The sequence below is a fragment of the Ixodes scapularis genome, unplaced genomic scaffold (assembly GCF_016920785.2).
Source record: "Ixodes scapularis isolate PalLabHiFi unplaced genomic scaffold, ASM1692078v2 PGA_scaffold13__105_contigs__length_92229423, whole genome shotgun sequence".
NCBI classification, from domain to species: domain Eukaryota; kingdom Metazoa; phylum Arthropoda; class Arachnida; order Ixodida; family Ixodidae; genus Ixodes; species Ixodes scapularis.
The window spans coordinates 57476671-57499986 of record NW_024609839.1 but is presented as its reverse complement, the minus strand read 5'-3'; the positions used below and the strand labels follow the sequence as shown (position 1 = coordinate 57499986).

The 23316-nt window shown below is 49.3% G+C and overlaps 1 protein-coding gene across 1 annotated transcript in view; it reads left to right on the top strand.

Annotated features, from left to right (window-relative positions):
• Positions 1 to 23316, top strand: part of LOC120848855 (teneurin-m-like) — a 65865-nt gene that overhangs the window by 5572 nt on the left and 36977 nt on the right. The window contains 3 exon segments of the mRNA XM_042289912.1: positions 14243 to 14333; positions 16482 to 16690; positions 17430 to 17522. Coding sequence (XP_042145846.1) covers positions 14243 to 14333; positions 16482 to 16690; positions 17430 to 17522 — 393 coding nt within the window.

The following is a 23316-nucleotide window of genomic DNA, read 5'->3' as shown; positions in this document are numbered from 1 at the left end:
GGCTGGGCCGGGCGATGCACCCTGCTCTTGTCATTTTGTTTGTTCAGCTAGTTCCCTCTGGCTTTTAGTTTTGTTGTCCCGTTTCTTTTATTTTCGTTTTGTTTCGCGCTTTCTTCGTCGTGCGCTCATGCTGTGGAGAGCGAGCGGCTTCTTGACTTCCCTGCTCCGAACTTGTGAGATAAGGTGCTTGTTTCTGGGAGAGTTATAAGCCCCCCGGATGCCCCGAACCAAAATGGCCGCTGTTTTGTCGGCGAGCGGTATTACAAAGGGTGGCATCACCCTAGCGAAGCGCACGTGAAGGCTCCCTAGACTTCGCCTGGTTGTCGGCGTTGTGATTGTGGAGGGGACCTCACCTCAAAATCTTCTCGCCTGTCTTTTTTTTTTTACTTTCGTTGCGCACGGTTTCTTTTTTTTTTTTTTTTTTTTTAAAGAAGGCGCTTATATTTTTGCCAACGACCGCTCGCCGAGGGGGCAAAAAGGAGAGACAGACACGAACCTGCGTGCACGATTTTTGTGAATCATCTGACTAACATTAATACGAGTCCATATTATATGAACGAAGACGTTTTAGCGAATTACATTTTAGCGAATAGAGATCACATACGCGAGTCGACGTTTATTATAGGCATTTGTAGGGGCGGCAAACTGAGCATCCAAACAGACCGCGCTAGGCGGTCTGTTCGGAACGATAGCAAGGGGTGCTTTGCTATAGTTTGGGAAAAAAATATGAACTCAAGTTCGAGCGTCCATCGCCAAAGGTTGGCAAGCTCGAAAACAGGACGGCGGCGGCCTCCGTTTTATCTATTCGGTCAAATGAACGCCGCCATTCGCTAAAGTGTCATTCGATGAAACGTCGTGGGCCAGGTTTCGCTGGCTTAACCGTCGTTCGATCAGTACAAAATTGTTCTGTGTGTTTTATCTTAATAATTATGATCCATGGCAACCAGCCTATCGTTGCCTACCTCACTTTACGTCGTAAAATAGCGCGATGATGTCACTTTCATAAGAGATACCATAATAACGCAATACTTCACAACCGACCGCTGAATCACCCGTCTAATATTTTGTCACGGATTTCATCATATATATATAAAGTAGACGTTCCAAAACAAGAGTCATCCATTCTCAAAAATTTCAGTGGACTGAAACTACCTTCCCACATCTGTTGCCACAATTGCCACTTACTATATAAAATTGCCGTAAATAATCTATACAGCTCAGACTGAGCTCCAAAGTGTACAGCTTTGTTCTGTTCTCTCCTTACTCCCGCTCACCTCTGTAATGCCGATGGCCCTGAAGGTATGTCAGTTAAACAAATAAATAAAAAAAGTAAGTGCCTCCCCTGAAAAACCTCTTAAAGAAGCGACCTGCAGCTTGCCGAAGCAATGAAATCTGTGTTTTATTCAAACCCGTTGGTCAGAGTACACCTCATCATTAATTAAACCACTCATTGGATCATTCACCTCAAAGCAATATGTTTACTTCTGAGCGTGTTCGTGTCGCTCAACCTACTTTGAGCGAAATGCAGTCGAGATAAGTAATGATGGCGGTCGACTCCACTTTTCTCAGTTTTGAACCGAGGCGAGGCGCGCGACTCACGCGCCCCTCGCGCTCGTTGTTTTACGCCGGGGTTTGGCTGCGCATAGACTCGTATTATAGGTAGCGTACTGTGTTTTCGGAGTTCATTTTTGAATAGAAACGGAGCGTGTTTTTCGGAGTTTATTTTGTAGCGTAGGCTACACTGGCCGAGGCTGAGCAGTTTCGCGTGGCTTCTGGCGAGCCGTGCTGCGTATGTGCGAGGAGCAGTGACGTCACACGTGTCAGTCCCCGATGCACGCGCCGCGCGCATGGACCCGCTCGAGATCATGGCTCGCGCTGTCCGGTTGTTCTGGGCGGCAGCTTGGTTGCTTGATACATAACACGGCGCACAGCTGGCCAAACCAACGACGGGCATCTGGGACGTTCCAGCGGAGGATTAATTTGGACCATCTGGGGATCTTTTGACGTGCAACCGAAGGCTCGGTTACACGGCGCCTCCTCCGCAATAAGAAGAGCGGGGAAGCTTAACTCATCGGATCCCGAAGTAGTCACATAATCCGTAAACCGTCTGTGTCATTGAAGCAGCAGTAAGCATGATAATCAAGCTAATCCTAGACAACCAGGAAAGCTAAGAATAACCAGCTGAACCTAAGCTTACGCTACGTATATCCTGGCATAGCCGAGCTAAGCCACTGCAATTTTTTTACAATGAATTCGGGGTGTTTTTCGGAGGTTTCTTTAATATTATACAAAATTCGGAGTTTGTCGGCTTCTTCGGTGGTGCGAATTAAATTTAGAAAACAGCAGTTTGTGAATTTAGTAAATCAGCCTTTTCATATGCGAGACTTCGACTGTGGTCGTAAGAGAAGCTACCTCATAAGTTGCAACTAGAAAAGATGACAAACGTAAAGCTTGTTGTAAATTCCGGGGAAATATGAAGACCTGTCGGCGTTATTACTTCTGGCAGCCCCAAATATTCGGGGTTTTTCGGATAAACCCGAATCGGCAAAAGTTTAAACGGCAAGTGTTCTTCTAATTTCATAGGGTTTATTCGAAAACGCGGAGCCCTAATTATACTGTAGTGGGCTCACGCAAAATGCGGAGCTTACTGCATTCTTAACTTGGTTAAGACTGCAGTTCGAAGCCCCCAGCGCGCACTCGCTCCCTTCCGCCGAGCATTCGCTGCGCTTGCAAGCTTGTGTTTTTCTGGTGACACAGGTTCACGAAAACAACATGCATACAAAATCAATGAAAGACGAAGTTCCCGGGGCGTGCGGGATACGCATGCCTCGAGAGTCGAGGCACAGAGAACGTATACCAGCCCCAACAGTCGGATGCGCAGTGGTGACCCGGAGGCTAGAAACCTCGCGCTGCAGGCAGACCTTGCACTGCGGTCGTCACCGGTCACTGAATATAAGTACAATAGTGCAATGTGCTGAACGTACTTGGCACGCTACACCTATGTCGATACCTGTGGGCGGCATGTTTCCGTATTTAGTTAAACTCCTACGCATCCGAAGCTCCGTTCGACTAAACATGAAAGGAACCGCGGCGCAAAAGGACACACACACAAGTAGAACAGCGACACGTGCACAGCGCTGTCTGTCCGCTACTTGCTTTCCCTGTGTCCTCTTGCGCCGTTTTTCCTTTTCTGAACGGTCTTTGTCAAAATTCCACAGCACCAAGCCGCTCCGGCCAGGCCGGTGAGGGCTCCGAACTTGCTACAAAGACTGTGCACTATGCACTGACTGGCCCACCTTCAAACTTTTCCACAGTTCGACTAAACATCTGTTGGACGAAGAGTCAATCATTTGCTAAAGTCCGACGGGGCGGTGTTCGCGAATATAATAGACTCGGAAACTTGATGGGACGCAAGTTCTTGAAGCGGGAATCTCTACGAAGCGTTTTATTAGAGGACAGGGTCTTCCAGTTTCACCCCTTGGCATTGCTTTCAGTCATGATGGCACGCTGTGCGATTGATAGGGAGCTAGTGCGCCACTTTCCGCGAGAACACCAGTAATGCAGGCGGCTGCTACCTACGGAGAAAACTCTGCGAATGACAAGGACTAAAGTATCTAGACTTAAAAATGAATTTTCTAACGTTATACTCACACGACGTGACGTGAGCATGTAAAACGTGGTGCTCAGTGGCACCTCATTTCACATCATTTTTCCACTATATTTTATACACCAACTCATGTTTACAAACAAACTGGAGCGCTCCTCACCGACGCCACCGGCGCCGCGCATGCGCGATGGGGTGTGGGCAAGAAGCTCGCCGCGTCGCCGATAAACAAACCATTGAATTGCGTTGTTCTCGGTGGCGGTGTGAGTCCCCATGCACTTTTCTGCGTTGGAATTGTTGATTCTACGTCTTCCTGGCAATGCCTGACTACTTGAGCAGCCTCAGAAAATTACCGAGGCTCGCTACACCACAAAACTTCGCGTGAATAATGTGACATGCGGCGATTTATTCCGCGTGGACGCCGCAGAGGGTACGCTAAAGCCTGATTCGCATGATGAAATTTCGGTCGCAATTTTCAGTCATGACGTCGCTTGGGTAACAACAGCGTGAACCGTAGCTGAGATGTTCAACATCGATACTGAAAATCGCAAGCAGAATCGGACCAAGTGAATGAGGCATAACCAGTCGTTGATGGTCACTGGTAACAACGATCAACATCTCCTTGTATCCACTGTTTACATCGAGCCTGCTTACCAATTTTCGAAGTTAAGTATTTTGAGGCCTGCACTCACTTCTTATCGCAAGTACCGGGCCAACATTTGGTCCACGGGCCGGTGTCGTCTAAAAGAGCAGACGACGAGCAGAAGCGTTTGAAAAAGCAGACGACAGTTCGAGCGATCAGGCGGCCGTTCGATATTGAAGACGCATTGAACGTCCGCATGCAGGCGGTCCCAACAACTTGGCGGTATTCCCGCTTTCATGACGGAACAAAACATATAAATCTGATGACATCAAGTATCCGTGAATTTAACCCAAACTGCTTTCCGCCCAAGCAACCGTGGTCCGACGGCGACTGGTTTTCCATTTTCACGGCACATATCCACGTTCTCGGACAAACCGCGAGCACATGAAAACTGATCTTCAATCCTTTCTCGACTCTTTTGGTGCAGCCCCAGTCGCGGCGTTTTGACGAGAAGGCAAGTTTTTGTCAGTTTTTTTTTTTTTAATACAACGCTAGAATACACGTCTCACATAGGGACTTCCGCCTTCAGCCCCAGACCGGAAGTGCGCCCGACGCGCGACCACCGCGCCGTGACGTAACAGAGAACATAATTTCGGCGACATATTCACCTATACATGAACTCATCTCTGTTACGTCACCGCGCGGTGGTGGCGCGTCGGGCGTAACAGAGGTGCTCCTTAAAACAAAAACCAAAATGCTCCTTAAAACCAAAACCGACAGACTTCACACGTAACCCGTAACAAAAAAGAACAGGTCACAACGGGTCGACAAAGGTCGTAAAAGGAAAAACCCGAACAGCGAACTTTTCCCTACACGTAGCAAGGTCAAACTTTGTACCTACAGGTTGCCTCAAGCTTGAAACACATTACCCCAAGCTTGAAACACAAAAGCACTAATCGCAAACGAGCGTGTTGGGTATGAATTAAGTAAGTGCTTATACTTCCTGTTTACACGTCTAAGAAACTAGGGAGTTTTGTGTATTGTTCCAATAATCCCGATACTCCTCTGTCGTCTTTGTGCATGCATAGTATCGTTGTTGGGTATCGTTACCGAGCACAAAAACCGTCTACAAGAACTCCCTACCGTTTATCGTTTTTCTAGTGAAATTAAAGACGACGTTGGCAAAGAGAAGCAAGCTAACTAATCTCGAAGGGAAGGGAAACAGAGGTCGTCTTCGCTCCTTCAGCTCCCCTTGATAACCGGTGATTTCTTCAAGCAGACAGAGCCAGAGGACGTCTTCAGCGAACATCAAACATAGTCTTTGAGATGAATAGAGGAAGGTTCTTAATTCTGTTTCTGTTACAAAAGAAGGGTCATTTTGGAACAAGGTCTGGTGGGAAATGCAAGATGGGAGGACGGGTAAACAGCTCGTCCAGACTTCTAGACGGGGAACGCAGCCTGTCAGAAAAACTGGACATCGCCGGCTCATCTGACAAAAAGGTGCAATGTCAGGCTCTAAAGAGGGTGGGAAAGTAAAAGCTCTTTGAGTGAACCGACGATACGTGCCCCAGAACAGCACGGCGACGTGCATGGAAAAAGTAAAAAAAAAACGCGGCAAGCCCGGTTCAATAGTTTTTCATGTTTTAAAAATAACAGGCTTATTCAGCTCTTTGCGCACCTCGTGTGTTTGTTTACCCCTCAGACGCTCTGACGTACCGCTATTTACACCTCGTTTTGACCAATGACGGCGCGCGCTTTTTTGTCTCGTCTTCGCACGTTCTGTGCGCGCCCTTTATGTTTCCCGCTGATTGTTGTGCCATTCTTCGTATTTACTTCTTTTCAATGGCTCACGATAACGTTCGCAAGCGCGGAAGACACGTTTTGGTACCCCTGCTTGCACGTCATATAAACACTTACTTCGAATTTGACTTCGACCTCGACCGCGCACCTTGTTTTTCATTGGTAGCCTGCTTGCAACAGCAGGATCACGGTGATGACAACGCAATCGCGGTCTGCCTGTGGTCCTGTGTTATGGGCTTTCACTTCCGATCGAAGTGAGAGTTATTCGTATCGCTCCGACCCTGTTGAAAAAACTCAACCGACCTTTGAATGAGTCACTTGCTCAGGAAAATAACGAGGAGACGAATGTCTAAGCGCTTATGTAAGAAGAGTGGTCTCGATTTCAAATGGAAAATCACTCCAGCAAAATGTGGCCGATATGGTTCGTATGCAAAACTAGCTAGCATAAAAAAAAGAGATCAATTCAGAAATGGGGACGGACTATCTGTCTCCTCCCTTGGAAAAGATTTATGTCGTTTTATCAAGAACCTTTGAACACTCGTACTCCGCCTTCGCGTTCGAAGCGCTGTTCACGGAGTGAGGCTAGGCTGCTTAGTGGATTGAGTTTCGCCACGTGCTTGTCGCATATTTTCTTATGGGGTCCGGCTTTTACACACAAGTATCGTGCCAGTAGCTGACGTTTGCTCAAATAAACAGAAACAAAAACCTCTTTAGTCAATATTCCCGTTCAACGGAAATCGAAGAACTCTGTTCGTATTCTTAGAATTCAAGAACTCAGGAATATGCACGACTGTGATGAAAACTATTATCGGCAACAGCAAGCGAAGCCCCCACCTAAACGCCTGAGAGCACGTAAAATCATCTCCGCCTGTTATTGAAACGGACACGTCCGCGCGCTTGTTAGGAAACGTGGGCGACAAACCATGATGCCAATCGGCTGTTTCCTCGCATTTTTAAAATTATCATAATTCTCTGGAATATGGATAAAGCCCGTAAACTTCCGTGATTTTTCTAGAATAGCGTCAAGCCTTCCCGAGATCTTAGATGCTAAATAGCGTTTGAAAAAATCCGGAAGCGGCCGAAACAGATCAAATCCAGCGCACGCGTTTTCGTGTGGACGGATAAAAACGAGCGTATGCCGCATATTACCAGCATCATAGAATATCTGTAAGCATTATTAAGCGAGAGCGAGAAAACAAACATTGCATAGTCCAGTTAGGGTCCCACCAGTACTCGCGTAAAAGCTCCGGGAAGACGGTTTTATTTGTGTTTCCTTGAGGGGTGCGCGCACGCACGCGCTTACAAAAGACAAAAACATGGGCGCACGGACGCACGCAGATGCAATCAACGCGAAGAGAAACCCTCCCGTGGCAGAATAGCACAGTGGTAAAACGACGCCTTCCCCGGCTCCCCACACGCACCGAAAGGAGGAGCCGCCAAGCCGCGCCGCGTAAACGGAACCCCACGGCCATGCAGGAGGCTCAAACGTATGCCGCGCACAGACAAAGCCCCCCTAACGTTCGCTAAGCTGCACATGTACTACGCGACGCGGGTACGCACGCCCGCAGTATCGGGGCAGAGGAGCGGAGGCCCGCCAAACTCGTTGGAGTCGCCGCTGAGTCTGTGCCCGTCCAAACATCCCCCCTTCCCCCAATCCCCATCTGGGAAGCGCTGGTGCCGCTTCGTCTGCAATACACAGTCCCCTCCCCATTTCCGATTTAGCGCTTAAGCCGCGCACAGTCGCACACGCAAAATGTCACATCCTCTCTCAAAGTCCTCCAATGCAAACGCCCCCTGCAGTTGCTTCCCCCAAACGTTACCAGACCACCCATACGAATCTCGTTCTGGGCTCTAACAGAAGTTCCTTCCAAGTTTCTGCTCCGTCTGCACTCTATGCTAACCGCCACAGCATGTTTGTGCGTGTAAGGGCACCAACATGCTGCAGACACTGCCAAATGTCAAGTCGGCTATCAGTCGCGAAGAGTACGCACACGCAAGCAAATCCATACCGACATCTCCCGAGTCCTGACTCCTAGTTCACGAACTCAGTCCCCATCACATCACAAATTCAGTTCACGAATTCATTCACCATCACATCACGTATACACCAGTGTCACAAAGTCCTTCACCACTGCATCAAGGGTGCGTCAGAGTTCACGAGGTCACTCCCCGTCACATCACGGCTCCTTTCGAGTTCATGAAGTCACTCCCCTTCGCATCACGACTCGTTCCGCGTTCACGAAGTCACATCCCCTTCACATCACGGCTTCTTCCGAGTTCACCGAGTCACGCCCGTTCACATCACGACTCCTTCCGCGTTCACGAAGTCACATCCCCTTCACATCACGAGTTCTTTCGCGTTCACGGAGTCACGCCCATTCACATCGCGACTCCTTCCGCGTTCACGAAGTCACATCCCCTTCACATCACGACTTCGTCCGAGTTCACGAAGTCATTCACAGCCCTTCACCATGACGCGGTGAGCGTGAGTGAGTGTGAGTGAGCGAGTTCGTGAGTGACTTCGCCGAGGTATGGTGCCGGCCGCCTCACCCGCTCCGGAACACCATTGGAAACGTTTAGCGTGTAGCCACTGACGCAAAGAGAATGCCGGGTTTGCCCCGCATTCAACATGCCTTGCACGTGACGAAGAACAGCACCGTAGCAACCGCTATTTCTCCGCACCAAGCTCATGTGCCGGTGCCCTATGAAGAAATTGTTTGACACAATCCAATTTGTTCTTCTCGGCAAAGCTTGCCGCGAAGAACAAATTCGATGGTGCCAAATGTGCGATGCAGAGGGTACGGACAAACGAGCACGACATGGAGCAATGGTGGCTGATGTCTCCGAGCTTCGAGCGTGCACACGCAGTCAAAAAGACGACGGCAGGCGACGAGTGCCTGCCGTAGTCTAGGCGTTCGAAAGACGCGCCTTGCACTTCTAGAGCGCAGCTCTTAGACGCCCGTTTCCGGCTTGAGCGGCGTCGGCGTAACCACGTGACCCCCCAGGTCACGTGACTGGGGGTTCACGTGATCTTGGGGGGAGGGGGGTCACGCTGCCTGGGGGGCACGTGACCTTGGGATGGTCACGTGACCTTGGGGGTCACATGACCCCCCAGGCCACGTGACGCCCCCTCCCCCGAGGTCACGTGACCACCTGAAGTCACGTGACCTTCCTGAGGGCACGTGACCTCCTGAGGTCACGTGATTCCCCTGAGGTCACGTGATTCCCCTGAGGTCACGTGATTCCCCTGAGGTCACGTGATTTCCCTGGGGTCACGTGACCCCCTGAGGTCACGTGACCCCCTCCTTCGAGGTCACGTGACCTTAAGGAGTACCTATCCCTCAGTACACTTCCATCATCCTCCTCAAGAGCTGCGCTTCAACCGCCGTTACAGGAAATTGTAAACGGCTTTCATTTTTTTGTCTTATCAGTCACCATAACACAAGGCGTCCCCCACCTCCCAAGAAATAGATTAACAGGGAGTTCTCCGCAAAAAGAAACCACGCATTGCCGGACGCTCCATCTCCAGCCAAATATAGCGCTAGCCGTCCGAACCAGATGCCAAAGTTTTAGAACTAAATTTTATTTGAAAGTAATAAGGGATTTTCATAAATTTTTAAGGGGCAATGGCTGCCGACCAAGCTCTCGAATGTATAAAGCTGAATGGCGCCAGTCACAAAAGACGGGCGCAAAGGAACCCTGTTTTCCGATAAGAATTTTCAGAAAATCGCCTAGAACTTTTGATTGAGGTAACGGTTAGAGCTAAAAATTTATCATCTGGTTCGGATCGCTAGCGCTACATTTTGGCGGAGAATGAGCTTTCAAATATGCCTACAAGGTAATTTTTGCAGTAACAAACATTTTTTTTTTGTGCGTGAGAGACGGGAGTTATTTTTTTACAAAACCAGCGTTGGTCGCACCTTAAAGGCGGGTGGACCTTACGCTCTATAAACACGAGCGTCAAATTTGGTTCTTCGTAGCTTATAAAAGTTCACTTTGGAAATCTTCAACGTCATCAGAATGTGCGCACTCGGATTGATTCTTCATTCGCAAATATACCAACAAACGAATTTCACTTTAGTCAAAAAAAATCATGAGCCATTCCACTCGGTGGAGGTGGATGACCAGCGAAACTGTTTATCAAACGACACAGACGTGACGCAGAATTGTGAACAAAGGTACTGACACGTTTGTCTTATTCGGAGGTCATCGCGACGAAAGGTACGCGCACAGATTTATTTATTGTCTTGATCGGTGGTCATTATTTAGCGTGGACGACTATCGCCGCCTCGAGGAGCCGGAGGAAACTAGACACGCGCGACGGGACCGCCACCCCGCCGAATGTGGACACGCGCGACGGGACCGCCACCCCAGGACAGCGGAAGGAAAGGAAACTAGGCACGCAAGCGCTTGGAACAACGACAAAGAGAGGGCGGTGCGAGTGTGACCATGGCCGACGCGGGTCGCGCAGCGGCAAATCTTTGAGAAACCTTTATTATCTACCTGGGAGCCTACTGATCTTGAAAATGCTGCCTATTGATAACTAATCTACTCAATAGACCTATTACTAAATTACCCAAGCATCAAGGAGAATGCAAGCAATGGTGTTCCACACGCCGCACGTGCCGGCGTCTGTAGCAGTAGCTGTTCTAAAGCAAAAGCCAGTGTTGCACGGAATGGCGTTCCAAGGAACTGCGTTCCTGGAACGCGTTCCTTTTAGGGGGAACGAAGGAACGCTGTCGTTACATTTGGCAACGGTGGAGCTAGAACGGGAACTAGTTACATTTTAGTGGAACGGAAAAAGGAACAGCGTTCCCTTTTTCGCCCAGTGGTCATTTTTCATTTATTTCTAAAAAAGAAATTCTAAAATGTATAAAAAAATGAAAGCCGTTAACAATTCCCTGTAACGCCGGTTAGAGCGCAGCTCTTGAGGAGGAGGATGGAAGCGTACTGAGGGATAGGTGACTCCTTGAGGTTCGTGACCTCAGGGGGGAAGGGGCCGTGTTACGTCAGGAGCGTCACGTGAACCCCCGAGGTCACGTGACCTCGGGGGGTCACGTGACCTTGGGGGTCACGTGGCTTCGGGGGGTCACGTGGCTTCGGGGGGTCACGTGGCTTCGGGGGGTCACCTGACTTCGGGGGGTCACCTGACTTCGGGGGGGTCACCTGACTTCGGGGGGTCACCTGACTTCGGGGGGTCACCTGACTTCGGGGAGTCACCTGACTTCGGGGGGTCACCTGACTTCGGGGGGTCACCTGACTTCGGGGGGTCACCTGACTTCGGGGGGTCACCTGACTTCGGGGGGGGGGGTCACCTGACTTCGGGGGGTCACCTGACTTCGGGGGGTCACCTGACTTTGGGGGGTCACCTGACTTTGGGGGGTCACCTGACTTCGGGGGGTCACCTGACTTCGGGGGGGGGGGTCACCTGACTTCGGGGGGTCACATGACTTGGGGGGGTCACGTGACTTGGGGGGGTCACGTGACTTGGGGGGGGTCACGTGACTTCGCGGGGTCACGTGACTTCGGGGGGGTCACCTGACTTCGGGGGGGTCACCTGACTTTGGGGGGGTCACCTGACTTCGGGGGGGTCACCTGACTTCGGGGGGGTCACCTGACTTCGGGGGGTCATCTGACTTCGGGGGGGTCACCTGACTTCGGGGGGTCACCTGACTTCGGGGGGGTCACCTGACTTCGGGGGATCACCTGACTTCGGGGGGTCACCTGTCTTCGGGGGGGTCACCTGACTACAGGGGTGTCACCTGACTACGGGGGGTCACCTGACTACGGGGGGGTCACCTAACTGCGGGGGGGTCACCTAACTGCGGGGGGGTCACCTGACTGCGGGGGGGGTCACCTGACTGCGGGGGGGTCACCTGACTGCGGGGGGGTCACCTGACTGCGGGGGGGTCACCTGACTACGGGGGGGTCACCTGACTACGGGGGGGTCACCTGACTACGGGGGGTCACCCGACTACGAGGGGGTCACCCGACTACGAGGGGGTCACCCGACTACGAGGGGGTCACCTGACTCACTCCGGGGGGTCACCTGACTCACTCCGTGGGGTCACCTGACTCACTCCGTGGGGTCACCTGACTCACTCGGGGGGGGTCACCTGACTCACTCGGGGGGGGGGGGTCACCTGACTCACTCGGGGGGGGGGGGTCACCTGACTCACTCGGGGGGGGGGGGTCACCTGACTCACTCGGGGGGGGGGTCACCTGACTCACTCGGGGGGGGTCACGTGACCTCGCGGTTACGCCGACGCCGGTGCCGCCGACACCAGTGCCGCTCAAGCCGGAGACGGGCTTCTAAGAGCTGCGCTTTAAAAACTAAGTGCAGTGTCTCGTTAATTTTTTCCTTCTTATCTTTGGGTTTATTTTGCGGGGTTCTCGCGGGATTACAGTTGGGTGCAGGAGATCTAACGGACATTGATACATTTTTTCAATGCCCAAAACTGCGGTAAAAAAAATATTTTTTAGGCAGTGGAAAAGACACAGAAAGAGGGACGTCTCACTCAGTTACATTTTTTGCTTCCATGAATCCTCATACACCCAGAAACCTAAGTCTGACTACAGCCATTGCTCAACTTTCACAAAGAGACCTACAGTTAGACCAGAAGAACAGGTTACCCGACATCGAACGCAACCTTGTATCCCGAACATTGGACAAGTAAAAGATACACCCAAATTAACCTTCATCCTTTCTCGCCTTGCCCCCCCCCCCCCCTCCCCCTGACGCTGAACAACGAATACGCCCTTCACAAAGGACTGGCAGTTTTCAAAACTGGCCTTCAAAAATCCCTACCCTTGCTCGTCTTGCAGGCAGAATTTTCGAGCAGCAAGTGTTATTTATCGAGAAGCAAGTGTTGTTAAGTTCAGACAAGGGACTTTGTTAGATTGAAACGTGTGAGGTTGTTGTAACAAGCTCGTGCAATGTGGGGTTTTTGCTCGTCTGACTAGCTCACGACAAAGATTGATATGGCCGCAAGGTGAGATTTTTAAAGGTGAATATGTCAACAAATGAAACCTTGTTCCATTCTTTTTTTTTCCTTGTGTCATTCAGCATTCAAATTGTTATGTTGCCATTTGATGGAATAGATAAAAGCAACAAAAAAAGCTTTCTTTATGTAATTGAGTATAGTGATCTCCAAAATACAAATATAACGTAAATTTAACGATACGTTTCATTTTTTTACCGTAACGGGAATGAGTTCCTTTTTCACAAATGGAACTTGTAACGGGAACGCGTTCCAAAAATCAGGATTGAGGAACGAGCTTGCGTTCCATTTTTTTTAAGAATGTGTACAACACTGACAAAAGCCTAAAACAAGTGGCATCTTGCACGCGCGTTCGTCAATGCTTTATTTTGGTTATTTACTTTTCATCTTTTATACGGGGAAGGCGTGCGCGTGCGGCGATGCGATCGTAGAGTTTTTGTTGACTCGCATAAAAAAATCCATGGAACCCTAGCCATAAACAGCTTCAATGTAAAGGTCATGGCTATAATACACTGTGTGTATGCTCATCTTTTCCTCGGGTGATCTCAGTTTACGCTTGCGACGGGATTTCTTGAGATGAGATCTAGTTTTCTTCCAGAGGATATGACGTTCACTGCTAAAAAAAGCTATATAAGGTTAAAAACTTTAATCAACAATGGTCGTTAGAGGGGCATAGGATAGGCTTGAAATGTTGATTTGTCTAAAAACGTTTCAATCAAATTATTGGTGTCATAGAAACCCTGGAGCAAAGGACACAAGAAATGAACAAACACGAAACTCCAGAATTATTAGTCCTCTGCGTGTAGAGCGTTTGCTTTATATTCAACGGGTAGCGTTCTAAGTGTAGGCTATTATACATGTTTTTTGTTTGGATTCTCCCAAAGGCTCACTCGTACAACAAGTTTACTAGCCACGAGTATATTTATATTAGGGTATATGTTTGCTTCAGTGACGGGAAGAAACATCAAAATCCAGAGGAGGCCGGTGGTGGTTAACAGCTTGTAACCTGGCATTGCTTTCTTGATTCTGAATATCATGACTCGATGAACCCCTTTACTAAAAACATTTCCTGAGGCATTGAACTTCCTAACTCGATGGATCCTTTGCTTAGAAATATCTCTTGATGCGTTGGACCTCTCGTACCAACGTGGACTTGCTGCGTAGGCTCATTTGTGTCATTTAACTTTCTGGTCATAATACGGCTTGAAAAACGCCTAACGCATGCCCTTCCGTCTTCTCTTTTTTTACATGCAGATCTGACGAAAGGCCCAGGATCTCCGCAAGGCAAGACGGAGTTCAGGCCGTCAAACATCATTCAGGACGAAACCAAGACCAACCCAGACAGGTGATTGTGTCTTCTGGCCAGTCTATACACCAACTCAACTCTGTTGCGTCGCGCTACGGTGGTGGTGTTGTGGAAGAAACTGGGCTAAAATCTGCCTTCTCGTCAAAACACCGCGCTGTACCAAAAGAGCCGGGAGAGAAGTGATAAGTTTCTATGTGTTTTCTGCCTGCTCGGTTCATCCGAGAATATGAATAGGTGCTGTGAAAAAGGCAAACCAGACACCGTCGAACCACGGTTCCTTCTGCGGGAAGCACTTTGGGTTGTTCACGGATGTTTGTGGTAGTCAGATTTATTTGCTTTGTTCCAAAATGAACGCAGGGAAACCGTCAAGAATTGTCCGGATCATTTGCGAACCACGTTCATTGCGTCTTCACGTTCAACGGGCCTTATGATTGTTCAAACTGTCGTCTTCTCTTTCAAACTCGGCTGCTTGTTCAAACTGTTGTATGCTCGTTCAAACGAAAACGTTGTCCCGGTTATTGCGATAAGAAGCGCAGACCTGAAAAGTTGAGTTTGAAGGTTACGTCGAGCATCACAGCTACCGTCTACGCTTTTGTAGCCCGACCAACGTCGCGAGTGAAAATAGCGACCAGGACCTTGTCGTGTGAATCGGGCTCTATTGTCCATTCTGCCGCGTCCACGCGGAATGAATTGCCGCACGCTACAATATTTACGCAAAGTTTTGCAATGTAACGAGCCTTGTTAATTTCGCTCGGGCCACTGAACTAGTAAGACATTGCTGGGAAGACGTAGTATCAGCAATTTCAACGCGCAAAAGAGCAGGGTGCCTCACGCCGAGGCCGACAACGCCACGTTCCAATGGTTTGTTGATACAGGACGGCGCGCTTCTGGGCTGTGGATTTCTGGTAGCTAGTCGGGTGTTCCCAGGCCGCACTGATGATGTCTCCCGTATAGGAGACGAAACGTCTGATAAATGTTGATATTGTTATGCAAGTCGGAGGTATTTGTTTTTAATCATGAATCCCGGCTTTTGGAACATTTTTGCATTTCTGGGCTCTGGCCCACACCCAATCGCGCATGCGCGGCGCCGGTGGCGTGGCGCTAGGGGCGCTCTGGTTTTCTTTGGAAAGATGAGTTGGTGTATAGAGGGGCTCACCAATAACCACAAGCCAAACTGGACATTATGAGTTTAGTCTGTTTAGTGTTCGATGGTGCAGGAGTTCCGGCGTCCTCCAAGGGAGCTTTTTTATATCAACTATATGAATAAATTGTAGTTAAACAAGATTTGGTTTATTACCAACAGCTGGCCCGTGCAGTCGGACATTTTCTGGTACATCCTTAATAAAATAAAGGCAGCTAGCAATTAAGATTAACACTGCTCCCGAACTGCATCCCCATACTTGTGGTGAAATAAACCATGACTGTGAGAGTCACGACGCCACCACTGCTTAACCTTCAGGGGTGCACCATATGCCGTAATGGAATCTGAATTGACCTAGCCCCCAAGAACGATTGCCTAGAAGTACTGAAAAAGCGAAGCCTTCTGCCGAAGGCATTGTGTGACCACCCTATAAAGGTTAATTTCCTTCAAAAGCAGACTGAATAGGATCATTGTGTACCCCGGGCGAGTCAGTTGGGCTTTCTCTTGGGCCAGGTTGGTCTCCAGAAGGGAAAAAAGGTTCTCTTTTGAACCTTCAAAAAAAAAAAAATGTCAAGACCTTAAAAAAAATTCTTCCTTTTAAATCCTTTTTTTATGGAAAAAAACACTCTTGGAATCTTTTTTAAGAAAAATAACTTCCTTCCTCGCACCTTTTTTCAAAAGTAAAAAAACCCTCTCTCAAATTCGTTACACTTGAAAAGTAACTTACCTTGTGAACAGGATGAAACCAGCTTCTTGATGGCATTCTGAAAGAAATGGGTTTTGTATCTAACAGATGGAACTTTATTTCTGGACAAAAGTGGAAAGCTGAGCTAGTTGGTAGTTGTGCACAACGACCAAAAACAGCGCGAAAGACAAGAACAAGAGGACAAAATTTCCATGTATGTTCCTTTTTTTGTCCTTGTATTTTGTGCTGTCTTTGGTCATCATTTACTTCTGGAGCCTTTTCCAGCTTCCAAAGGTAAGCTGGAAAAGATTCACTTTTCGTGGTGGAGTCTGCAATGTGCATGTCTCTGGGTACCACGCAGGCTAGGGGCCGGAGGTGGCATTGCTGCCGGTTCACTAGGATGCGCTCAGCCGAGGAACTCCGTCCGACGGCCATTGACATCCAGTCACTTCCCGCACTCCCGATGTAATTTGCGCAAGATGCTGTCTTCGCGGTGCTCTTGGAAGTGTACCGCCATTGCATTCCTCCTCCTCTCCGTGGTGCTGCTCATAGCCCTCGCCTATTTCATCGGTAAGTACCTCCCTTGTCTTGAGCAGACATGTTGTGGCCAAGCTGAGGTTCATATTTTATATATTGTATCACATTTGCTCCTCATACCACCAGCTTGTGAGTCGGAATTCATGTGATGATAAAAAGAAAATGATAAAAATCATGCTTTGTACAGTGTACGCCGGCAATTGAGCTCTGGTTTTTTTTTTTTAAGCCACCGTGTCTTAATTATACGGATTACGAGCGGAAGTCGGAATTATGGTGTTAATTATGCGAAATATAAAAAAATAATTATGCGATTGGGGCCTGCAGTCGTAGAAATAAGAATACACGACCTTGCAACTGTACCAACTTCGTTACTGGTCACAAATTCTACGCCTAATGCAGTAGCCAAACTTTTGTTTTTCCCCGTGGAAACATGAATTTGAGGCTTTTCGTGCGGATTTCTTGACTGGATTGAAAACACTATGATACACTTGAACGTGTTTTTTACTTTGCTGTGTTATCGGATGTCTCTTTCGTTGGGTACTTGCATCTTCCGCACTTGCTAAGTCCCGGGTAAGCCGAGAGAATTCGCAAAGAAATGAAGCAGTATTGTACAGATTACCTCGATACCCAGAAATGAGCTTTACTTGGGTCACTGCGACAAACTGAATAAACTATTTTTGTTGCTTTTATGCGTCAGTTCATAGACTGTGATAAGCCCTTGCAGAGGCATGAAGAGCGCAAGGCCAATGAGCAGAGTCCCGTCTTTTTGCAGCTGTCGCCTTTCTGAGTTGGCAACACGGTCAGCACCCGTGCCCTGTCATCGTCGATGACGTCGAAATGTCTTCGGGCGGCGAAGATCTCAAAAGTACGTACGACCGACAGCATGACCCCGCCTCCTTTAAATCGCCAGCCCCTGGTCGTCCTAACACACTTTTCAAGAGACAGGCCACAGACCGCACGTCCAGGACCGTCGCGTCGACCGAGTTCGAGGACCTTGGGAGCGGTGAAGAGCCCGCAGACTTTAGGCGGCCTCGGCACACCGTTGATGCCGATGCAGACGCAAATTTCAAAACTCAGCTCAACTCTAAGCGCGAGTTCAACGAGGAGCCAGAGTTTCAGGCAGACACGGTCATTATCGTTCCTGATGATCCTCCAGCGACCCGCATTAGCAGGATGAACTGCATTTGTAAGCGGCTGTCATGATTTGGAAAAAGAAAAGGAAGAAAGAGAAGGGAAGAAGAAGAAGAGCGGTATCGCGGGTGCGAAGGGATTCGAAACTGGACCAAGAGCCGCGACGGTTGGCTGCTCGAACGGTGCGCTGCCCGGCTCCGTCCCGGCGTCAGTGTGCTGCGCTACCCGGCTCCGTCCCGGCCCCAACGCGCTGAGAATCAACGAGCTTGGCTCTGTCCAGGCTGCAGGGAAGCTCAATTTCAACGTAACCGGCTTCAGCACGGTGACCAGCAGCGCAACCGGCTCCGTCCCGGGATCAAGGCACCCGTACCCGAGATAACCAGCCCCCTCCCGACATCGCCGCCCGCTCTACTTCACCAACGATCAAGGGGGCGAACCATCAAGGCACCAGCGGCCCGGGCTACGACCCCAGGGGTGACTATACTGCCTACCGAACGTGCTTGGACGGTCGAATGGTTTCTTTTCTTTTGCCTTTCTAACGTTGCCTTTTTCTTTTTTAATTTTACTTCCTGACTTGAATATATATATATTTGTTTTTTTCCTCACGCATTTGTCTCAGTCTCCCGATCCTTCCTCTCACCACCCCGGACGAACCTGACAATTTGGCGAGCCTGCCAGGATAGCTGGCCCATTACATCATAGTCACATCTTTTTCCGGAGGGTGAGAAGGGTGAGGGAGATTTGGGTGGTATTTCAACGATGGAAACTGACAAGTTAATCGCGGTAGCGAAAGAATTGGGCTATTCCGGGGCAGATTTGAGGAAGTGGGTGGATGAGGAGAAAGTCCGGATAAGAGCAGAAAGGGCTGAGGAGCGCGAGCACTCGAGGTTAGAACGGGAGGCTGCTGACAGAACTTTAGCGGCGGAGTGCGTGAAACTGGACAAGGAGCGGGAGGTGCTTCAACTACGGATAGCAGCGCGCGATAATACACGTAACAGTTCAGAAGATGTGGAAGGCGCGCGTGAGGAACCACCAGGTTCCAGGAGCTTTGGGAGCCCACATAAGCTCATCCCGCAATTTAATGAGCGTCGAGACGACCTAGACGCATACTTGCAGCACTTTGAGCGCACTGCAACAGGCTTAGGATGGCCTCAGCAAAAGTGGGCCACTAATTTGGGGCTTTGCTTAACCGGGGAGGCACTCACGGTTGTCGGTCGGATGACACCGGCAGATGCGTTGGACTATGCCAAGGTGAAGCTAGCATTCTTCCAGCGGTTTCGTTATACCAAAGAGGGATACCGCGACAGGTTCCGAGAATCCAAGCCGGAAGACGGCGAGACAAGAAGACAGTTTGCGGCCCGATTGGCAGGGTACTTTGATAGGTGGATTGAGATAGCAGGGATTGATAAGACTTTTGAAGCATTGCGAGACAATGTCTTGGTGGAGCAGTTCTTGCTGACCTGCTCAAGCAAGCTGGCAATATTTCTGAGAAAGCGGGACTGTCAAGGTTTGGACGACGTGGCAGCTAAGGCTGACCTGTTTCTGGAGGCTCAGGGACAACCTAGCACAAGTAAACAAAGAGGAGACGAGATCGGAAATAAGCAAAGTGCCATAAGCGAGGGGAATCGCAGAAGAGGTGAGGCTCAAAAAGGCATCCGCTGCTTCTTGTGTGGAAAGTCTGGGCACAGAGCAGAAAACTGCAGGAGTAGTGCACAAGGAAAAAGGGTTCTGCTGTGTTGGAACTGTGGTCGCAGTGGTCACAAGGCTGACGTGTGTAGAGAAAAGCCGAACGATAGACACCAAGCTTCATGCCTCTGGACGATGTCTCCAGGCAACTGCGACAAGTCGGATGACTGTTGCGTCACATTGAGTAACGGCGATAAGATTCCAGTTGTTAACGCTGCCATAGGGAGGGCCCCGAAGTTCTTAGTAGAGAACATGCCCGTCGTGGAAGGTCGTCTCGGGGACCATAAGATATCGGTATTAAGAGACACCGGATGTAATACCGTTGTAGTTCGCGAGGAGCTGATTCCTCAAGAGAACCTAACTGGCAAGTCGAATCCAGTGTTTCTGTTGGATCGAACGGTCCGGTATTTACCTGAGGCGGAGATCTTTGTGCAAACGCCTTACTACACAGGGAAGGTATTGGCAAAGTGCGTCAGCAATCCACTATATGACCTGGTGTTGGGAAATATACCGGGAATACGAGACGCTAATGACCCGAACCCGGCTTGGGTAAAAGTAGATGAGTTGGCGGGTCAGAGATTGAATGATGAGGTAAAGGTGAATCGGCGTACTGGTAAGGAGGCAGATGCCAGCAAAAATACCGATTCCAGTGACAACAAAAGGGACTTGTTACATCAGGTGGAACCAGCAGAGGTTGCTGCAGCCCGGGAAACAGGCGCCGCACGAAATGAGGCGAAAAGTGAGACGCCTCTGACTGTACCTCAAGTGGCGATAATTAATACCACAGCGGAAGAACTCGCTAGAGAACAGAGAGCAGACGGAACTCTAACTCGGTGCTTCGACGATCTTGGAACGGTCACAAGAAGGCACAAGTGCAGGACCAAGTTCCAGTTCTTCATGAGGAACAATCTTCTGTACAGGACGGCGGAATACTCTTCGGGACGAAAGACAGTACAGCTGGTGCTCCCGAAAAAGTTCAGGGCCGCCGTTGTCGCTCTCGCACATGACAGCATCATGTCAGGACACCAGGGCATGAAGAATACGCTCAACCTGGTGGCTGAAGAATTCTTTTGGCCAAGTATGCAGAGCGAGATCAAGAGGTATGTTCGATCATGTGATATATGCCAACGTACAATACCCAAAGGCAAGGTTGGTAGGGCACCTCTAGGAAGAATGCCGACTATTGAGACACCTTTCCAGAGAGTGGCGGTAGACTTAATTGGCCCCATCGCTCCGAGGGCAGGCTCAGGTAACAGATACATCCTGACAATGGTAGATATGGCGACGCGGTATCCGGATGCAGTAGCGATGAAGAGCATCGGGGCGCAGGAAGTAGCCGAAGCTCTGATGGAGATGTTCACAAGATATGGAGTACTGAGAGAAATTCTTAGCGATAGGGGATCGTGCTTTACATCAGAACTAATGAAAGAGGTCAGCCGACTTCTATCAATGAAACATCTCATGACCACTCCCTATCACCCTATGGGGAACGGGCTAGTAGAGACTCAACGGCACGATCAAGCAGATGTTAAAGCGGATGTGCCAGGAAAGGCCTCGTGACTGGGACAGATACCTACCAGCCCTCCTGTTCGCGTACAGAGAAGTACCACAGTCGAGTCTCAAGTTCTCACCGTTTGAGCTACTCTACGGAAGAAGAGTGAGAGGTCCTCTGGCCATTCTGAAAGAGGTCTGGTCGAACGAAACCCTCAAAGAAGAAGTGAAGACATCGTACGGGTACATGTTGGAGTTGAGAGAGAAGCTAGAAGAGACGTGCAAGCTAGCTCACAGTTGCTTGGAGGAAGCAAGAGCAAAGTACAAGGGGTACTACGACAGAAAGAGTTCCAACCGGAAGTTGAAGCAAGGTGACTTGGCGTTGATTCTTCTCCCTACAGATAAAAACAAGATGATAATGCAGTGGAAAGGACCATTCCTTGTGTTGACAAGAAGGAATGAAGTTGACTACGAGTTAGACATGGGAGGAAGGACGAAGACTTTTCACATCAACATGCTAAAGAAGTATGAAGAGAGGGAAGGAAGTCGACAGGAGCAGGCAGTTTGCAATGCTGCAGCAAGCACTCACGAAATGAACGACTCCAGACAAGACACTGAAGAAGACGGTCATATTCCAATGCTGAGCTTGACAAAGCAACAAGGGTGGCAGGATGTCGTCATAAACGGGAAGTTAGAAAGAGACAAGTCTTGCGAGGCACGCGAGTTAATAAAGGACTTCAGCGATATCTTTTCTGATCTTCCTGGTAGGACAAACCTCATGACATGTGACCTTCAGCTCACCACTCCACAACCGATTCATGTGAGACAGTATCCGCTACCTTTGGCTGTGCAAGATGTAATCGAGAACGAAATCACAGAGATGCTGAAGTTGGACGTAATAGAGAGGTGTACGTCATCGTACAATGCACCAGTGGTCATTGTGAAGAAGAAAGACGGGTCGAACAGATTTTGTATCGATTACAGACGGCTGAATGACGTCATACATCCCGACGCAGAGCCAATACCAAGAATAGACATGACGTTGGTCAAGGCGGGACAAAAGCGTTTCTTCTCAAAACTTGACGTAGCCAAAGGCTACTGGCAGATTCCGATGGATGAACACGCTAAGGAGAAGACGGCTTTTTCGTCGACGAGCGGCCATTATCAGTTCAAGTTTATGCCGTTCGGTCTGAAGACAGCCTCCGCTACGTTTACAAAGCTGATGCGTAAGCTCCAAGATGGGGTGCGAGACGCGCATCACTACATTGATGATATCCTAGTGGCAACAAGTTCATGGGAGGACCATATAGAGACGCTCAGGACGATTTTTGAACGTCTACGAGCAGCGAACATCACAGTAAAACCCAAGAAATGTCAGATAGGGTTCGAAGAAATTAGTTTCCTTGGACATGAAATTGGAATGGGTAATATAGCTCCGGATGCACAAATCATCGAAAGGGTCCGAGATGCACCCCGACCGCAAACGAAACGCCAAGTTCGTTCGTTTCTCGGACTAACAGGATTCTACAGGCAGTTTGTGCCAAACTACGCAGAAGTTGCAGCGCCGTTGGTAGACCTGACTAGAAAGGGAGCACCTAATGGTGTCGAGTGGGGCGCGAGGCAAGAGGAGGCTTTTACAGAGCTAAAAAGACGGTTAGACCAGCCACCGATTCTGCTGTCACCAAATCCTGAGAAGGAATTTGTGTTACGCACTGATGCGTCAGAAGCGAGTTTGGGGGCAGTGTTACTGCAGGAGAAGGAAGGGATGCTGCACCCAGTAGCATATGCCAGTCGGAAACTGACTAACTCTGAAAAGAACTTCGCCACCGTGGAAAAGGAATGTCTAGCGCTGGTTTGGGCAGTTGGCCGGTTTAAGCTCTTTTTTATGGGAGGACATTTCGCGTCCAGACTGACCATCAGCCGCTGGAATTTCTCAACAAGGCAAGACTCACGAATAGTCGGGTAATGAGATGGAGCATGGCGTTGCAAGATCACAGTTTCAACGTAGAGTATATTAAAGGTAGGGATAACGTGGGCGCAGACTTTTTAAGCCGGCTCTAGGGTGCCTTTCAAGAGGGAGATGGTTCACTGACCGGAGCTGATTGAGAGGTGCGTGCCACAAATCCGTATATACGTCAGCGGTATCGAGGAACCAGAGTCAGTATCGACTTAGGTTCTAACAGGTACCAACCTTGGCAGCTGGTCGGTGTCGTAGGCTCTTATAAGGTCTTTGGTTGTTTTTTTTGTGTGTGTGTTTTATGGTTGTACGCTTATCGGATAAATTTCTCCTGAATAAGAATAAGTTCGACCTACGACGAGGTGCTTTAGTGTATGATTGAAGAACGAATCAG